The sequence below is a fragment of the Silene latifolia genome, chromosome 10, assembly GCF_048544455.1.
Source record: "Silene latifolia isolate original U9 population chromosome 10, ASM4854445v1, whole genome shotgun sequence".
NCBI lineage: Eukaryota > Viridiplantae > Streptophyta > Magnoliopsida > Caryophyllales > Caryophyllaceae > Silene > Silene latifolia.
Genome location: NC_133535.1, coordinates 3,570,957 through 3,591,174, shown reverse-complemented (window position 1 = coordinate 3,591,174; position 20,218 = coordinate 3,570,957). Strand labels below are relative to the sequence as shown.

The 20,218-nt window shown below is 37.5% G+C and overlaps 1 protein-coding gene across 1 annotated transcript; it reads left to right on the top strand.

Moving 5' to 3' along the window:
• The first annotated feature begins 14,118 nt into the window (after positions 1-14,118).
• LOC141604727 (putative sugar phosphate/phosphate translocator At1g48230) lies at positions 14,119-19,535 on the top strand. The gene is made up of 10 exons (XM_074423194.1): positions 14,119-14,416; positions 14,921-15,112; positions 16,012-16,119; positions 17,057-17,088; positions 17,182-17,232; positions 17,344-17,405; positions 17,483-17,744; positions 18,535-18,800; positions 18,979-19,070; positions 19,167-19,535. Exons 2-10 carry the CDS (start codon positions 15,029-15,031, stop codon positions 19,323-19,325), a joined length of 1,116 nt encoding a protein of 371 aa, XP_074279295.1. The 5' UTR covers positions 14,119-14,416; positions 14,921-15,028; the 3' UTR covers positions 19,326-19,535.
• Positions 19,536-20,218: the final 683 nt, after the last annotated feature.

Here is a 20,218-nt window from a genome sequence, read left to right as displayed (position 1 = left end):
TGCCATTTCCTCATCGATTGTTGATGCTAAAGAGGAAGATCAAGCTTGATACCAAAGATGTTGGGTCTCCTATGCAAAAAGAAAGTGATGAGGTGGTTATTGAAGAAATCTCTCCTAATTCTAAGGAGAGTGATGTCGTTTCAAACAAGGTGAGTGCTCCCAAAGAGATAGTAAATGATGTGGAGGATGCTCCTCCAAAAGAAGTTGTTCAAATGCCATTTCCCCACCGTCTAGCAAAGCACAAGGAGGAAGGTAAGTTTGCTAAATTTTTGGAAGTTTGTAAGAATTTGCAAGTCACCATCCCGTTTATGGAATTGATTACCCAAGTCCCTTCTTACGCAAAGTTTATGAAGGAAATCCTCTCAAAGAAGAGATCCCTCAATGTGGTTGAGACCATTGCTTTCACCGAAGAGTGTAGTGCACTCTTACAAAACAAGTCTCCCCCGAAACTTAAGGACCCCGGTAGCTATTCTATTCCTTGCACTATAGGCAAATATACCATTGATAAGGCCCTTTGTGACCTAGGTGCTAGTGTAAGCGTCATGCCCTATTCCCTTTATGAAAAACTTAACATGAGTGCTTTAAAATGCACTAGTATTACATTGCAAATGGCGGACCGTTCTTTAAAGCGACCTCTAGGTGTCTTAGAAGATGTTCCCGTCAAAGTTGGCAAGTTTTTCATACCCGTTGACTTCCTCATACTTGATATGGCCGAGGACCCACAAACCCCAATTATATTGGGTAGGCCATTTTTACACACCGCGGGTGCGTTAATTGATGTGAAAAATGGGAGGTTGACGTTGGAAGTGGGTGATGACCGGGTTTCCTTTAGCAAAAACAACACCATTAGAAGTCCAATGTTACAAGAGTCTTGTTATTTATTTAGCACTATGGACTCTTCTTATGCCTCTACTATGCTTGGGTCCTCACTAACGGATCCGTTAGAGGACAATATGGGTGTTGTTTGCTTTGTAGGTGACGATGCTAAGGGCACTAATGCTAGGAGTGCCAAGAGGAAGAGGAAATTTTATTTGAACAATTTCAAATGGTTGAGAAATGCAAAGATAGCTATGAAATGGAGCTTGGTCGGTGGCAAGCTCAATGACAAAACTTGAATCAAATAGCTTCTTACGTCGTGCGGGACGTTAAACCAGCGCTTCTTGGGAGGCAACCCAAGCTTTTTATTGCTTTTATTTTTCTCATTTTGCTGCAATTTACTGTTTTTCGTAGATTAGAAATAAAATACTCGATTAGCAAATTGAGTAAGTTTTTAATTGCTTTGCATAATAGTTTAAATCTCACAACCCATTAAACATAACCTCTAGTCCTTCCTGTTTTGTGCTTTGAGCCATTTTTTTTTTGGTTTGATTGGGTAATTTGAATAGTTGGCACATTGAGGACAATGTGATGTTTAGCTTGGGGGGGATTGCATTTGCATATAGTATAGATTGCATGCTTTTGCATATAGTGTAGTTGCATGTAGTGTAGAAAATTTGAAAATTTTGAGAGAAATTTTTGCTTTATGCTTGCTTATAGCCTACTTTCCTCTTTGCTTATCCTATTAATAGCTTGTTGCTAATGATTTATTCTATAATGATGGGATATTAGCTACATGGGGATGTCTTGACATAGTAGGCGGGAGATAAAGAATGAATCGAATGGGCTTGGTCTTGACTTTTGGCAGGCTACAAAATGGTAAGGTAGAACCTCTTTTGACCGACGCATCCATATCCGGTCTCTCTTAGGTGAGTGTAGGTGTCTCCTTATAAGATGTGTTACATCAAAACGCACAAGTATGGTTCTCATGTCATCTCTTGGTAAGCATTCAATTTTCCCTTGTTATAGCATTTTGGAGAATTTTCCCTTCACAAACAATTTTCCCTTGTTATAGCATTTTGGAGAATTTTCCTTTCACAAACAATTCTCCCTAGCTACATTATAAATTGCCTACCCTTGTTGAGCTAGTAGCTTTGTTTGTCCTTGTTCGGGTGCTCAATTGGGATTTATTTCAAAGTTTGGACAATCATGTGAGCTTGGTCTTAATGCTCAAGAAAGAAAAGAAAGAAAAAATGATGATGAATTGAATTGGAAAAAATCAAGAAGAAAAAGGAATGAATAAGCATGAAAGAAAATGAAAAAAAGAGATGAATAAATTGAAAAAGAAAAAAAAAAGAGAAAAAAAAAAAAGAAGAAAATAAAAAAGAAGAAGTTGATGTGAGAAAATCTCATGCATTATTCATATATTTTGGAGGATTTTCTCATGGTTTGCATTGCAAAATTTGGGTTAGAAATAGGATTGAGCACCTTTACAATTTGGTAGTTGCTAGCTTGACTTAGCTCCACATTACCATAATTCATTTGTTCCCCCTTCTTACCCATTACATTATTGCCTTCTTCCTACCCATTTGGCTTCTTTATCATGCTTACATATGATTATCCTTGCTTACTAGTTTTGACATGTTTACCATATTAGATTGCGGGCACATTATTATAGGTCGAGGATAGTCGAGTGTTTATTCACAAATTATCCTTTCACATAAAAAGAGTTGAGTGCCCCGTGAGAGTCCAAAAGTCAAAAGATCATGCAAGAGCTCAAAGATTCATTCAAAGTTTTCTGTGCTACGCCGTCATGTAAATCTCAACCATGCTTTGCTTTATTCCTTGCCCATGTTGTTTCGGGTTTTTAAAATCGTTATGCTTAGCTTGTTTAGGATATAGCATTTGATGGATTTGGTTTCTTGCTTGAGGACAAGCAAGGGTTTAGCTTGGGGGAGTTTGATATGTTCATTTTATATATACTTTTACCCCTCATTTTAGCTCGGTTTCTATTGATTATCATACTTTAATTAGTATACTTTTGAGCTAATTTTGTGTTCTAGGTGTATTGTTGTGTTTGTTACGGTTTTGTAGGAATCTAAGCATTTAGAGGCTTTTTCCTATGATTTTGTACACCAAAGTTCACTAAGCTAAATAAGGCCAAACATTGGACTAAGCATGGAGCATTGGATTGATGTTTGCATGAAGATTTGTTGGATTGAAATAAGAATTACAAATGTTGCCAACAATCAAAGTCAAGCCCAACTTCAATGTCCTTACTAAGGTCAAGCATTGGATGCCATGAAAGCTTTGGATGCCAAGAAGAGCTTAGGATGCTAGGAATTGAGCACTACCGAAAGAAGCATAGAGATCCCTCACGCAATCAAGCACGGGCGTAGTGGAATGACGAAGAGGCACACCACCCCGATCGGGGCCGCCCAACCCCGATCGGGGCCACATGGTTCTCGGTTGTTTTTTGTTCCTCCTCCTCTCCTATAAATAGGAGAGGTATTCCTAGGTTCTAAGCATCTCATTTTACGACTAATTCTACTACAATAAGCCTCAAGCATTATAAGTTTTCTCTCTTTAGTTTTCATTTAAGTTATAAGTTGTTTAAGCATTCCTTAGTTAATCTTTCAATAGTTTGTATTTCAAGAGATTTTCAAGCATTTGTCATTCAATCGTTTGGTTATTAGTTACTTGTTCTTCCATACAAGTCTTCCTTATTAAGGTATTTCTCATTACAAGTTTACAATTTACACCATTACTTTAGTTATCACATAGTCATTATAATCAAGTTTTTCATATTTGCTTTAGCTTTGTTCTTTACATATGTTATATCACTTAACTAATATAATTCATATAACCATGTTTAATATTCTTTACAAATTAGTTTGCATTTTACATCTTAGTATGAGTAGCTAAATTCTCTAGTCTAAAGGCTAGGGGAGCCATGCAAAATCAAACATATAATATGACTAAATAAAGTTCATAATAATATTGATCAATTGTTTCCACCACATGCTTGTTTTGTTATGTTTAATCTTTGATTATCGGCCATAGTCATTGATTAAGTTTGTTCATTCGTTCTAAAGTCGAGAGGCACGGAATTGAATTAGACTAAGCATGGGTGGTAGGACGACCTAGTCATGGACGAGAGTTTCTCTAGGACCCGGTCTATGGTTGACACTAATGCCGTAAGGTGGGTGTCTTTAAGCCTAAGCAATTGACAAGATTATTACTAACAAGTTTATCATGTTATTATGTTTACCTTTGCATGGGTAACCCGACCCCTTTAGACTACCTTTAATCATATTTTATTTACATTGCATTTTCATTAATCATCAAACAAACAAACAAAACCAAAATCGTAATCAACCTCGATAAAAATCTAATCACAGCAATTCAAGACGCAATTCCCGTTTCCTTGTGTTCGACCCCTATTACTACATTTAATTGTGTCTAGGGAAATTATCTTTGCATAGGTACGCGATAAAGCCTATCACTTTCTGATACCGAGGTTTGTCGTACTCCTCGATATGGAAACAATATTTGTAAAATTCAATACCAAACTAATGAATGTAGTAGGGTAAGGAGGTCGATCCACAAAGACGGTGTTTGGCTCTTAGATTAATTGTCTACTTCCTAGTTTAGTTCTAGCAAGTATTAAATGATTTATAAACTAATTACCAAAACTACAACTACAAACAAGTAAATAGACTAATGATTGCTAAAGCGATTTAAGATGATAATTAGGAAACTAGGGGTTCGGGTTCACTTATGTAGAAGGAGATGGTTGACTTATGGTTATAACTAGGGTAGCCTAAGAGTAAGGTCAAGAAAGGTCTCCACCTCTCGGTGCAAGACGGTCCTCTAGTCTAGGTCGGGTCAAACTCTCGCTCTAACCCTCCCTAACATACTACTATCATACACAAACTCGACACAAGCCTAAGTTCTCACCTAAGCATGCAAAAGAAGATGAAGGAACTCAAATTCTCATTCTAGCCTCCCAACAAACACTTGGTGTGCACAAAAACAAAGCTTTTAATCAAAGACACCTCCTTGTATCAAAACCAACAATCAAACCACAAATAACCTACATAAGATCCCCCATCACCCTAGCAGTACACTACTCAAACATGGTAATGAAATTGAGAACAAAAGATGAGAACTTTATCATGTAAATAGGAAGAACAAGCATAATGTAAAGACAAGTAATTAAGCAACAATAAAGATGTAAACAATTGAGTGGAAGAGAAATAAAGAGAAAAATTATACCAACATTAATTAAAGGTGGAAACTTTGGTTGAAATAAGGAGGATGAATCTCTCCTTCCTTCAAATTGCAACCCACTAATCTAGATCTAAACTAATGAGAATTGTGGACATTGAATAAACTAAAGAGTAATTAGATTAATCGACCACCCCTAGGCATTCGCTTTTAATCGTCACTCTACGCAAGCCCATCCTCCACGCTTTCTTTAGCCCGAGCAAGACCGCTTCAGCTTCCGCAATGATAACATCTCGACTCCACTCCAACCTCTTGTACCACCACTACTCATTTTACTCCCTCCTCATCATCACGACACACGACCCCCAAACTCACCCCCACTCCGTCTAAATCACTCGCGTCAATTTTGACCTTCCACTCCTCATTACCCAATTTTACCCAACCCCCTACCACGCATCAGCAACCCCTCAATCCTCACGTCATACGGTTGCAAAGCCTTCATCTCCCATATAAGCTCCCTAATCCTCCTAAAGATACCAGCCATGTCCCATGTCGCGCCATCGAACACCATCTTATTTCGCTTATCTCATAACACCCAACAAATCGTCATAAATCCCACCATCTCCCTCACCCCCATCTCCCTCAACAAGTCTTCCACCCACTCCTTCACCCGCACAATCCCATTGTTCCTATGCACCACTATCCACATAGCCTCCCATATACCATCCCCCCACCCACAATCCCGAACAACATGGAAACAAGTCTCCACATTGCTATGACAATGAAAGTTTCATCTAAGGCAATAATTGACAGAAGTAGAATTACCCATCCTACTAATTTATAAAGTAATACCTCAGATATTCTGATCTTAAGGTACTCTATCGAGTAGGGGGTACTTTATCGAGTAAGTTGTATGTGAGTTCTGGAGTACGTTTTGATCTGAGTGTACTCGATCGAGTAGAGGCAACTCGATCGAGTAGGGTGTACTCGATCGAGTGTCTGGGTTATTTACGGAATTTTGACACAGTTTGATCGTAAAAGTGGAGGAGGTATTTATTAGTTATTTCATCAGTTCTTTTCATTTTTCTTCTATTCTTAAAAGGACTTTCATAAACTTCAAACGACATTCACTCCTCTCCATCTTTTACAATCAAATATAAGGTTAGGGTGATCATAGCTTTTGGGGATTTTTACATCCTTGCGATTCTCGGATTTTGGGTAAGATCTCTATGTTGTTCTTTTATTGATTTGCTATGTTTGTTTAAACCTTAATTTGGGTGATTTGGGGGTTTTGAATAGAAATTAGATTATGATGTATAGTTGTTGATTATTATTGTAAGTGACGATGTGGTACTCTAGTATAATTGTATGATTGGCTGCAGTTATAACGGATTGCGTAAAGGTAGAGTTTCCCTACTCAGTTAACTGTGTAATTAAGTTTAAGACGGTGTTGTTTGATGTACTGACATGATTATTGGATTGTTGAGATTGTTTAATTTGGAATTGGCTTGTTATATCAGTATTGCTATTTTGGTTGTTGATGTGTATGTTGTGACACCCCGCGAATAAGCGGAAAATATAACTAATAAATTAAAGCGGAATTTGTGAAATTTTTAAAAACTTTTTGTTATAAGATAAAGATTAATACGCGGGTGCCAAAAACTAAATGAAACAAATGCTGAAATAGACAAATATAGGTTATTACAACCCAAGTCTAGAAAGCGGGGAAAAGATATCACTACAAAAAGAATTAAAACAGGCGACTGATTTTGGCGACTGAAATCAGTCGCCAAAATCAATTTGGCGACTGAAATCAGTCGCCAAACGTCAGTCGCGGACCTTAGTCGCCTTTTTTAGCTTTGGCGACTAAAGTCGGTCGCCAAATTTAGCGACTGACAAATCAGTCGCCAAATACCAAAAATGGCGACTGAAAGGGTAGTCGCCAATTTGGCGACTGATGCCAAGGTAGTCGCCAAAATGGCGACTGAAATGCAGTCGCCAAATGCAAATTCAGTCGCCATTTTTGGGTGACGTAGCCAATTTGACTGAGGCAATTTGGCGACTGATTACAGATTTGGCGACTACAAATCAGTCGCCAAATTGGCGACTACCTTAATATCAGTCGCCAAATTGGCGACTGACTTGCAGTCGCCAAATCAGTAATCAGTCGCCAAAGCTACTGTAAGTTTTGGTGGATTTTTTCGTTTTCATTGCTAGCCAAAAATTTACAACCTGCATACAAACCGATGTTCCACAACACCATACATCCCATTTCAACACACACAACACCATACATTTCAACCCAACACCTCCCAATTTCTCAAACTTCATTTCATATATTGAAAATGAAAGTTTTACAAGCTAAACTATTCTAAATGTTCAAGTCTAAATGTTCAAGTCTTACAAGCTTACATGCTAAAATCATCTTACTTGGAAGCCAACACCGGCTCCACTCCCCCCATGTGGACCATGCGGATCATTTGGATCGTAGTTGGATCTAGGTCCGGGGTTACAACCTTGCCACCAATTCTCAAACATTTCCATTCTTTCCTTCATTTTCCGGAATTCTTCATCACGTTTGGCAAGTTCTTCATCACGTTTGGCATCACGTTCATCACGCTCTCTTATTTGACTTTGAAGTTGACTAATAATTCCCGGTTGATACGTGTTCTTCGGGAATTGTTGAAGTCGATCTCCTACGCGTTTTCTCATAGAAAGCCGGTGTTGAACTTTAGGTACCATACACATTCCTTTTTGAAGCCATCCACCAACTTATACCATATGTCATTATCCAGGAGTTTCGGATTGGCGGCTTTTTCTTGTTCAAATGCTTCCTACAATATTAAACAAATGGTTGTAAGTTAATATGGTAACCACCTTATATACGACATTTTAAAAGAGAGTAAATTAACAAAAATTAAGTGTTACGGAAACTTACATATAATTGCTTGTCTTTTGGCTTAGTCCAAATTCTAACCCCTTTGTGGTCAACCCTGGAATGCGTGTCCAGAAACAGTTCTGGTACCGACGCAATCGGCTGTGACTTCTTCTTTCCCCTCTGAATGAAAAAAAAAACATACATGTTAGAAAATCAACAAAAAATGTTCTACTTAGCTAATAGATAATTTCTCTTAATCCAAAAGACGGTTCCACTTAGCTAATTCCATTAATGCAAAGGACGGTTTCACTTAGCTTAACATTAATAATAATAAGGCGGTTTAATTAGTAATAATAATAATAATAATAATAATAATAATAATAATAATAATAATAATAATAATAATAATAATAATAATAATAATAATAATAATAATAATAATAATAATAATAATAATAATAATAATAATAATAATAATAATAATAATAATAATAATAATAATAATAATAATAATAATAATAATAATAATAATAATAACAATAATAATAATAATAATACTAATACTAATAATAATACTAATACTAATAATAATAACAATAATTCCCTTCCCCCACCGCCACCACCCACGGCCACCCTTCCCCCACCGCCACCACCGTGGCCCACGGCCACCCTTCCCCCACCGCCACCACCCACGGCCGACCAAACCCCCGCCCATAACCCTAAACCTAAACACAAACCCCCTTAATCATTCCCTTTTAATTCAAACACAAATTAAACTAAATCTAACTACAAATTAATCTAACATACTAACTACAAATAAATCTAACAAACTAACCACAAATTAATCAAACTAACTACAAATTAATCAAACTAACTATAAATTAATCTAATAAATTAAACTAAATAAACTGAAATTAAACAAAAACAACAAACCTAATTAAAGAGGGTGGATGTGGCGGTGGAAATGGCGGTGGAAATGGCGGTGGAAGGGTGGTTGTGTGGTGTTGTTGGTTGGTGTCGTCCGTCGTTCGCCAAATCGCTGCTCGACTCTTTTTTTTTTTTTTTGTTTCGCAAAGAGTAAAGTAGGAGAGAGGGGGCTGAAAGTAATTAAAAATTTGGCGACTGACTTTTTGAATTTGGCGACTGAAAATCAGTCGCCAAATTTGGCGACTACCCTAATTTCAGTCGCCAAAAAAGATTCCCTTTTTAAAATGACAGCCTGGTTTGTACTAAAAATTTTAGCGACTGATTGTCAATTTGGCGACTGAGTTTCAGTCGCCAAATTGGCGACTATATCTAATTCAGTCGCCAAATTGAAAGTTTCAGTCGCCAAGTTTGATTCCTTTTTTGAAAAAGTCAGTCGCCATATTGGCGACTAATTTCAGTCGCCAATTTAAAAATCAGTCGCCAATTTGGCGACTACTTATTTCAGTCGTCAAATTTCGGTCGTCTGTTTCAGATTTTCTTGTAGTGTATCCCACGAATAAACATATAAGGGTTTTCTAAACTAGAAACTAAGGTCCGAGGATTTAGTTCTCGCTAGCCCACACGTCTTCCCCCACGTAAGCATCTTCACCACCTGTCATTCATGTAAACATGAACGCCACAGTCAGTGGGGAGTAACTCAAGGTTCTCCCAGCCACAATATGTCGAAATGCAGGTAACAAACAACACTTAATCAAACATATTAATCATGCAACTTATGTGAACAATGAAGAATAACGAGATAGGATGAACAATCATGGTGAAACGGGCATAACACTTTCTTAGTAGAATAGGCATGGTATATAAGGATGAATAAGCAATCAAGGAAATAGAATCACCAAGTCAACCCACTCATGTTGACACGACTCGACAAGTGTAGGACATATACTTAGTATGAACTCACAAGACAAACCATCTAGACTCCAACCTCTTGGTAGGACGAAGATCATAATACGGTCATAGTCTAAACCTGGATCCAGACTCTCGGGATGGACGTCACCCGATTCGACAAACGATATACCAATCGTATCCAAGACTCGAAACATGGCACACACTCGTAACCAAAGGTCGAGTAACCTCTAATCGGAAACATGGCACACACCCGTAACCAAAGGTCCGAAGAAAGGCGGAAGGATATCCTAATTCGGAAACATGGCACACACTCGTAACCAAAGGTCCGAAAGAGGAAAGATAACCCAATCCGGAAACATGGCACACACTTGTAACCAAAGGTCCGAAAGAGGAAAGATAACCCAATCCGGAAACATGGCACACACTTGTAACCAAAGGTCCGAAAGAGGAAAGATAACCCAATCCGGAAACATGGCACACACTTGTAACCAAAGGTCCAAAAGGGGTAAAAAGGAATGTCAAGTAGTCACACAATGTAAAATGTCACACTTGAGTCACAAAAGGGGTAAGAATGATCATGCAAACATCATATGACACAGGATCTTTAGTGTCACATTCATACTCATGGCTTGCATCTCACCATGAGTACGGATGGGAACATCAATCCCGACGATCATATCGCAACTAGAGGGCTTATAGCTCACCCCTAGTATCCGATAGGACCAAGACTCTCACAACAGAACAATACAAGGCATTATCAAGAATGTGACTCTTACAAGTACTTATAATGAATATCTCATACTCGTATTATATTAATGAATGTTCCATTTTATAATTTAACATGCCGGTTAAATGAAATATAACAAGTGATAATGAATAATTTACGTTATATGAGATATACGGGATAAAATGTGACCAAGTCCAAGTGACCCATTTATGAGCCCAATAAATAAATCATGTGAAATCCAATGAATGGACTAGGATAAGCCCAATAAATAAATCCTATGACAAGCCCAACAGAGCAATTAAGTAAATGAACGATATTAACTAATTACGTTATTTAACATGTGAGACGGTTATTTAATCATATTTATTTTAAATAAACCAAATTAGCGTCAAAACAATTTATAACCATGACTCACGGACTATTATGTCAACCTCAACTCGACCTCACAACAAACCACACGCGGCCTCAGCCCATAACTAGATAGGCCATGGCCTAGGCCACGGCCAGGCCACTGCCAGGCCTCAGCTAGGCCACTGCCAAGCTATAGCTAGGCCACTGCCAGGCCACAGCTAGGCCTCAGCTAGCTGCTGCTAGGCTACAACAGGCCACAACTAGGCCACTGCAGGCCACGGCCAGGCCAACAGCAGGCCACGGCCAGGCCGTTGCTAGGCCAACAACCCAACGACAACAACCCATTCAAACAACCCAATAAGTGAATGTACATGTATTTGTATAAGAATGAGACGGAAATTCAAATATTTCAAGCAATCCTCAATGGCGCCAAAGCAACCTCAACCCAAAACTAAAAGGAGTCATTGAACGGTCCTACACCCGCCACCAAACAATCAGCCACCACAGCCCAAAAACACCACCCACAGCTGCCAAACAGCCGTGAAACCACCCCACCATTTCCTGCCCAAAACAGAGCACGAGCAGGCTACTAGACCCGCAACACAGACTACACCGAGACCTTTTTGACACGATATTTTCAAGTAGAAACAAGACGAAACTTTCCCAATCAAACGAGTACTAGAGGGTGATTTTGACATGTAAAAGACACACAGAAATAGTCCTAAGATGTAGTATACGTCCATCCTCAAGATTGTCTCATAACAGACTCAACAACAGTCCCAAAATATCATTATACAGTCCATGAGTGACCTGCACAAAGCGACTCCAAGCAGTCCTAAACAAAACCTATTCGACACACTATAACGGTCCCCAAAGAACGTCCCGATTTCTGACTTTAAACAAGCTAATTCCAACTCCTATGAATCCAAGGAACCGTGCCAAAAACAGAGTCTAAACACTCCAGCTCAGCATCAATTCGAGGCCATAAATGTACATACAAAAGAGAAAAGACCATAAAGGTTTAAACTTTATCAAACAAAAGCATAAAAATGACACAAGAGACGGAAATTTCGACATTTGTCGAGTAACCTATCACCGTTACCTTTTTGCCCTTCAAAACTCCGAGGAAAACGCCTATAGAGTACGAGCCTCCCACCGGGTCTTCAATTTCTTCAACTAGAGGAAAGAAAACGAGATAGGGGAGCTAAAAATCAGAACTTTCATGAGACGGGTCAATTTGAAATCACCACAAAAACAACACTTTCTTACCTTGAAAGGAGGAGGAAGGAAAGGGGAAGAAAATGGTACAAAAATTAGGAGAAACGGTTGAAGAATTTAATCGAAATCTGGGTTTGAAATCGGCTAAAAATGAAGTTTACTCGTTTGTGTTGTTTCGTTGTTACTGCAGTGCTGTGCTGCTTGTGTTTATCAGGTGTTTATTTTTTGGGAAATGATAAATACAACCCACTGGGTTGTATTTAAGCATTTAATATCCTTCTATATTTGGCATTAATTTAGAAATTAGAGAGTAAGTTACACATAAATCAATGCAATTAATGCATATATTAACTATTTATTTCCTCTTTTAGTTGCTTAAATACAACCCACTGGGTTGTATTTATCATAACCCTGAAAAAGGAAAGGGATAAGTGGGTTGGGGATGGTGAGGTGTGGGAGAATGAGTGGTCAACAACAAATAAGAATTTTAGTATAAGGGTAAGACGGTTGTGTGTTGTCAAAATCGAATTGGTCCGAATTAATTTAGGTCCGAAAGTCAAACGTGACGGTCTATAGCTAGACAGAAGTTAAGACGGAAATTAATATTATTACAGTCATCATTATTGTCACTATTATTGTCCGACCAAAAATATGTATACATATATTCTTATATAATTTACGCCTCAAAAATATAATTTAATAATACGTATTTTTATAAAAATGAGCTTTTATATAATACGTTTCTAAAAATCGTGTTTGACATAAAATTAATTAAATAGAATAATTCCAAAATTATAAAATAAAGTAACCAAACGGTTTAATAAATTTTAAATGTCAAAATGGGAAATTCGCGGGTGTTACATATGTGGTTTGCGAGGTGCGCCCTCGGTTGAGTGGAGTCATCATCAGGAATGGCTTCACGCCCTTGATTCGCCTCTTGTGGTTTCCGTCACATGGGGGATGTGCACATTAATGGACATGGGTTATTCGCTCTTGGTGTTGAGCGAGGCTTAGGTGGTAAGGCTGCGGTCCCCACTGGCGGTGTGGATTACCTGTTGCGATGGGTAATCTGACAGGGCTACACATTTTAGTATGTAGTGAGTGATTGGTGATGAATTGGAGGTTGGAGGAATGTTAATGGTTCATTTGGATGCTTATTGTTGTTTTTCTTATCTTGGTTATTTAGTAACTGATCCCGGTTAAATGTTATGAAAACTGTGGTGATCCATTCGGGGATGATGAACAGTTGTTTAGCAGGTAACCATATGGATAGCTCGCGGGATCTGGCTGAGATGGAGTCATCACTAGTCTTGAGTTTAGTCTTCCGTTGTAGTCTTATGACAGTTTCTTTTCTAGTTGGTTTGGTTTGAGACAGATTGTATCATACGTTTGGTTTTGGTTTTTAAGTTGTACGCACTTTAAATAGTTGAACTTTAAAGTATGTTTCTTTATGGTCACTTTTGATATAGTGTACCTCGGGCAACCGAGATTGTAACATCTACATATGTTAATTAGGTGGTCTTGATAAGGCAACTTGATGTATGGGGTGTTACACTGCTTTCCAACAAACACACTTATTTTACGTAATTCTTGACATGAGACATAAAGACTTCCGAAAAATTGGGCTTATAATGATATTAGTTGTATATCAATCTTGTAATCATTCACCCAATCAACTACGCCGACATTTTCTCACAAGTAACCTGGTTTATTACAATTACAACCACGTAAAAAAAGCAATGTCTATACTAGATCGACGTGGTAGCTAATCACAGTTCAACTTCACATTTCATTTTGTTTTTATTTTATATTTATGCATGAAACCGACAAAATAATGGCTAAAACATCGTCTTGTTTTTTTGTTTTTGTTTTTTTTTTCCCCTCATTTATGTTCAATAACATCTCAACTTGAAATATCACCCCATACATAAATAAGGACATTATATTTATTTATATCTATAAACTATAATTGAGGTGTTATTATTGAAAAAAAGCTCCTCACATAAAAATTTCTCATGGAAAATGTGTGCATTTATAAAGCACCAAAAAAGCTAGATTTTCCAAAATTTCACAACTAGTGACCCCACCACATAGTTTACTCTTTCCAAATCTCTCACACACTCCCTCTCTAGTCTCTACACTTACAAATCTAGTTCATCATCTCTTAACTCAAAACATTTTTCTCAACTAAATAAATTTTCAAACAATCTTTCTTGTAAATCATTCATAAATTCATAACCAATTCAAGAAACCCTCCTTTTTAATCAATCCCCAAATCATCTCTTTCAAAAAAATTAGGGTTCTTCTTTGATCTCTCCGCAATACTTAAATCACCTTATTAATAACCCCAGAAATCGAAGGTATTAAATGCTGTTTTACCACTTACCCAAATTTTCTTTAGCTTTAATTAGTCTTTTAATGCTGTACCCATTTCAGATCCAACTTGTTTTGATCCAGTTTATTGCTCTCATTTTCTTGTTTTTTACTTGATTGTAATGCCCATTTCTCGCCCAGCTTTAATCTAGGGTTTTTGTTGGTTAATTTCTGTGTTTTTGATGATTAGGAGTAGTTGTTTGCATGAAGTTGTGATTTTGATTCATACCCATTTCTTGTTTAGCTTTAGTTTGGGTTAAATTGTGTTTTTCTGGGTTAAATTTCAGTTGTTTGCATGGAGTTGTGATTTTGATTTATACCAACTTCTTGTTTTGCTTTAATTTGGGTTAAATTTGCGTTTTTTTCGGGTTTATTAGGAGTATATGTTTGCATAAAGTTGTGATGTTGATTTTTACTTGATTGTATTAATTCACGTTTCTTGCTTAGGGTTAATTTGGGTTAATTTTGTGTTTTTTTGAATCAAATTTCAGGTTTTTTCGAGGACTCAGAATAGTTGTTTGCATAAAGTTGTGATCTTGATTTTATGTTTGGATTGTAAAGGTAGTGTGAAGAAGAATAGTACAGTGTGAAGAGCAAAGATGATCAACAAATCACATGCACTGACTTATCTATACTTACTGATTTACATATTGCTGTCATCTGGAGTTATACTGTATAATAAGGTTAGTAATCTTTATCGTCACGACTTCGTTAGCTAGATAATCTCTATTAATTACTTATTTTAATTGTTACATTGATGGATTTGTCACTTGGTCTTCCTAGTTTATACCTTGCTTTGAAAATGGGTTTGACTGGAATTCCTTTTTAGGGCAGTTGCCAGTTACTTTATGTCTTGAGAACAGATCTTGTGTGAGACCGTTTCACAATTAGATCATATAGTTGAAAAAGAGTGGTTTTGTCCCGATAAGTCTTGGTTGAGACAGTCTCACTACAAGGCCTTTAGAGGTTCTTGCCTTAGTACTGATTATCGAGTATGTTGCTTGGTTTTAATTTTTTGGTTGCATGGTTGAATAGGCACTTTATTAGTTTAGTTATGTTATAGGATCATAAGTTAAGAAGTAAAGAAGAGTTTGTTGATCGACTCAGGCGCTTATAAACACAATTCAATGTATTGTCGTGGCCGTGAAGGTGAAAGGCCCTGTACATTATACTTTGTGAGGTGTGAGCCCACTTTTGAAATGCAGGGCTACTGGAATTTCAACTCCTGGCGCTCTTCGCACTAGGAGAAGCCATACAAATTTGTAGTTGCAATTTCTGCTTCGATTACATGGTGGTTCAAGCATGTATTGATGGACATTTTTTTTTCTGTTTTGATAGTCCCGAAATAAAATGCTGTCAAACAGGACACAAAAGTAATCTACTAGTTCCATACTGTCCCTATCTCTTTACAAGTAGTTTTAGTATTTCCTTCTCTTATCTTTGGAGTTCACTAAATGCTTGATTTTAGGGGTAGGTAGGTACTAGGTAGTATATAGGGTGTAGTTGTGATTTGTCAAGCGCGATTATAAGGTACTCCATTCTCCTCGAAATTTACTCTAATTCTGTCTCTGAATCATTGCAGTGGGTTCTTTCTCCGAAGTACTTCAATTTTCCATTTCCTATAACACTAACTATGGTTCATATGGGGTTTTCTGGAGTAGTGGCATTCTTTCTTGTTCGTGTTTTTAAGGTATGGTTTTAGTAATGTTTTTCCAGATTATGTTGTTTATTATCACTATTTGCTCATTTTGACTGTCGTTGGGTGTATGCTTGTTATGTTACTAAACTGAAGTGCATGTATTGACAGTCACTATCTAGTATTCCACTACTTACCAAGAAGATTTATGAGCTTCCACTCCGTCATGAAAAATTGTCATTGTACTGCCAAAGCTATCCTAGGTTTCATTGTCAACTGATACAATTGTTTTAAGTACTTCGCTCGTTCGAGTCGGACCTATCATCCTTTTTTCATATTTGTACTTAGGTGAATGAAATAATAGAACAGTATAGTTTAAAGGGAACTTTGAGGTCTTTGAGGCTTACTAGCTGCATCAGATAAAATTCCCCCTCGACAGAGAGATGAGATTGCCAGAAGTGCAAATTCTTAATAAACATCTAGGTTTAGGAAAACGCCTTACTACGCTTTCTCAAAATTCACAGAGTTTGAGGATTAAAATTAGAAATCCTGTCTCTCTATGTTATGTTTTCTCTACAACTAAACTCCACCAGCAACAAAAATATGCATTAGTATAAAAATGATTTACAGTCAGCTAACATGAGTGATCGTGTCGTGGTATAAGAGGCCAAAAGGCTGTATTTCATGTTCAAAAGACATCTTACTACGTTACCAATTACCACTACCACGGAACATCTGGCAAGTGAGAAGAGTACTTGTATCAAGTGAATGAAGAGGGTAAGTAACTGGAAATGGACACGGAAACCACATACTTTCAGAAGGTGTATTTGTCTTTCCATCCAAAATTTGTCCCAAATAGGAAATGTGGACTTATGTAGTGAGTTGGTTCGAATGACGTGATAAAGATTATGTTGTGGTTTCAAATGAATGCGGTATGTAACAGTGTGCTGACTTTTAATGACCTTATTTAATTTGGTATCTTATGATGCAGGTTGTAACACCTGTTAAAATGACATTCGAAATGTGAGTGTCATCATGTGAATCTCTGTATTTTATTCTCTCTAATAGTTTGTCTGTTCTCACTTTAGACTTGTTTATCTCGTGTCTTATTGGCAGCTATGCTACATGTGTAATACCCATAAGTGCCTTCTTTGCCTCAAGTCTATGGTGAGTTTTCTCATATCAAAATATTTAGATGGTATATTTCTAAGGTTGCTCTTTGCTGGATCCACTGTCCATCCCCGATAATTATATCTGCTGCATATACTGTCATTGCAGGTTCGGAAATACGGCCTACTTGCACATTTCTGTAGCGTTCATCCAAATGCTTAAAGCTCTAAGTATGTGCAATTTAAACTTAAAAGCTTTTCTGATTGTGTATACAACATGGCTTCCTTTAATTGTGTGCTTATTGCAGTGCCTGTGGCAACATTTGTCATGGCTGTTGTGTGTGGAACTGACAAGCTAAGGTGCGATGTGTTCCTGAACATGCTTTTGGTCAGTGTCGGAGTTGTAGTTTCCTCATATGGGGAAATCCATTTTAACATCATAGGCACACTATACCAAGTCACTGGGATATTTGCCGAAGCACTTAGACTGGTGCTAACTCAAGTGCTTCTCCAGAAGAAGGGCTTGACGCTAAATCCTATCACCAGCTTGTATTACATAGCCCCATGCAGGTATGAACTCACGGACCGAGCAAGTTAGTTAGTACAGCCATTGATTATGCTTTAAAATTAATATTCATTCACGTTCGTGAAGTTTGTCACTCTTCTTCCGTTTGCATGTATTAGTGTTTGGTACAATTATTGACATCGATTCTATCTGAAAGAGATGGTGTACAAGTGTACAACAACATTTCCTTAGTGCTTCAAGGGGTGCCACATATGTCGGGGAATTAGGGTAAGATGTACACAGCCTAAAACCATGTGTCAACTACATCGAGATGTTTATTCTGGTTGACCCGTAATGAAAATTGCGTCATGAATTTCATGCTATTTTTTATAATAAAAAGAAGAGTAGCCACTTTCTGTAGTCATTTTGCTTTCTTCAATTATAAACGTTTTCAAAGAGATGGTATTAAATTGAAATTTGCTATTGGTTGATAGTTGATTTTTGAGATAGCTGAAAAAACTCACCATCATCTTCTTCTGATCTTTAGTTCTGAAGGTATTCCTTCACTGTTTCTTATTCGTTTACATCAACATGTCATGTAATAATATGTGTGTCTCTCTTCGTTAACCTTTAAAGAAGGGTAGTGTTTGTCTTATGTTAGACAGTCGCGATCTTTTGTTTACCTGTCAGACCACTTCATTAGGCAAAGGGATGTCTTTTCATAATAAAAGGTTGCTTCTAAAGCTGAAAGTTATACGTTTATGAATGTTTAACAACTCTATTTCTCGTATACTTGAGACATTTTCTTCAAGAAACACTGATTAGTATAACTCGTCAATGTTTTGCCGCTTGCAGTTTTGTGTTTCTGTTCATACCTTGGTATATGCTGGAGCAACCTCATATGGATCCTTCTCGAATTCAGTTTAATTTTTGGATCTTCTTCTCAAATGCCGTGTGTGCACTGGCCTTGAACTTCTCAATCTTCCTCGTAATTGGTAGAACTGGAGCAGTTACTATCCGTGTTGCTGGTGTATTAAAAGACTGGATTCTTATCGCCCTTTCAACAGTAATATTTCCCGAGTCAGCTATCACAGGACTCAATATCATTGGCTATGCAATCGGTAAGACCTTATATGTCAAAGAATGTTAACTTTCACAACGAATACAACTTTTTAAAAATGAGAATATGAAAATAGTTGCCTTTTTTTTTACTCTCGTTACATTTAGCGACATGTATCTGAAAATTTAGAGGTCAAAGTTGTCGTCATTTGACTCTTAGCCTGTCTTCGTGTTTTGCAGCACTTTGTGGTGTTGTCATGTACAATTACTTGAAGGTGAAAGATGTTCGTGCAACTCAACCCGCTTCACCTGAGAGACTCTCTGTTTCGAAGGTGTGCAGTCATTTTTCTTTTTGCGCAGTGTTTTTCGTCTGCTATTATCCCTGTGAAAGATAACATTGAGGATTTCGAAAATGGTGTATCTTGCAGGACTGGAAACTTGAAAAGAAGTCTTCAGATATATACGTACCCAGTGACGGAAGTAATACAGGTTTAGAAATGAAAGGGGATGAAGAGGCTCCACTAATGCCATCCTCGCGACTATCTCATATAGGACGCACGCAGGTCAACAATCAAACAAATCTCTGACCAATCGTTTAATTTGTCTCTACGAAAAATAGAATTAGGTTTTCTGGATGTGCTTTCTCCTATATCGAGGATGCATCTTTTTGTTGCTTACGAGTATTATTTCCTAACATTGCGATTAGGCTTAGGGCCAATTCATTTGTAGAAACTATGAACGAAAAACCCTTTCATATGAAATCACAAGGAAGAAACAAATATCGATTATGTGTTTAATCTTGGTACATTTGGGAAATCGACACGCTATTCGAGGCAATCTTCGTTCTTCTGCACCACATTTTTTTTCCATTTCAAGCTCGGTATATGGTTATGTTAATCACGTTTCTGGTTATTACCGTCGACTCCTATTTTGAAAATCGTCTTTCAAAATTCTTACTGTTTCGGAGAATAAGTCTATCCATAGAAGATGGTTTTATTAGTTGTCATTATGAACATGTGACTATAATGATGACGGAAATAGGTCGATAATCCTAATAAACGAGTCCCGTTCACATGTCCCAAACGCAAACGGTGTCATCTACGGTATTGACATAAATTTTGGTTCCGTCTCTTTATAGGACAGTCTTATAGCAAGCGGACTATATCTTCAAAAATTGGGTATGATCGGGTAAAACGTGTGTATGAAAGGGTACTACGAATAAATATTGGTACGTCTCATTATAAGACGGGTTTAGTTCTACAACTAGTCTTGCTTGTGACGAGCTAATCCCGTCACAAGCTTGTGACCTCTCACAAAAAGTGAGAGGGGACAAGGTGGGGCACCCCCATGTGCTTCCCACTCACCTCTCAATGGGCATTTTGTGAGAGGAAACGGTATCCGTCACAAGCTTGTGACGGATATCGCCCGTCTTCAATGAGATTTTGTGTTAGTTCTATTATAAGACGGTTTTATATAAGCG

Excerpts from the sequence above, each read along its gene's own strand:
- LOC141604727 (XM_074423194.1), top strand. The coding sequence starts at position 15,029 with ATGATCAACAAATCACATGCACTGACTTATCTATACTTACTGATTTAC. Across the intron at positions 17,233-17,343 it reads TTCTTTGCCTCAAGTCTATG|GTTCGGAAATACGGCCTACT; the intron begins GTGAGTTTTCTC and ends CTGTCATTGCAG. Across the intron at positions 19,071-19,166 it reads AGAGACTCTCTGTTTCGAAG|GACTGGAAACTTGAAAAGAA; the intron begins GTGTGCAGTCAT and ends TGTATCTTGCAG.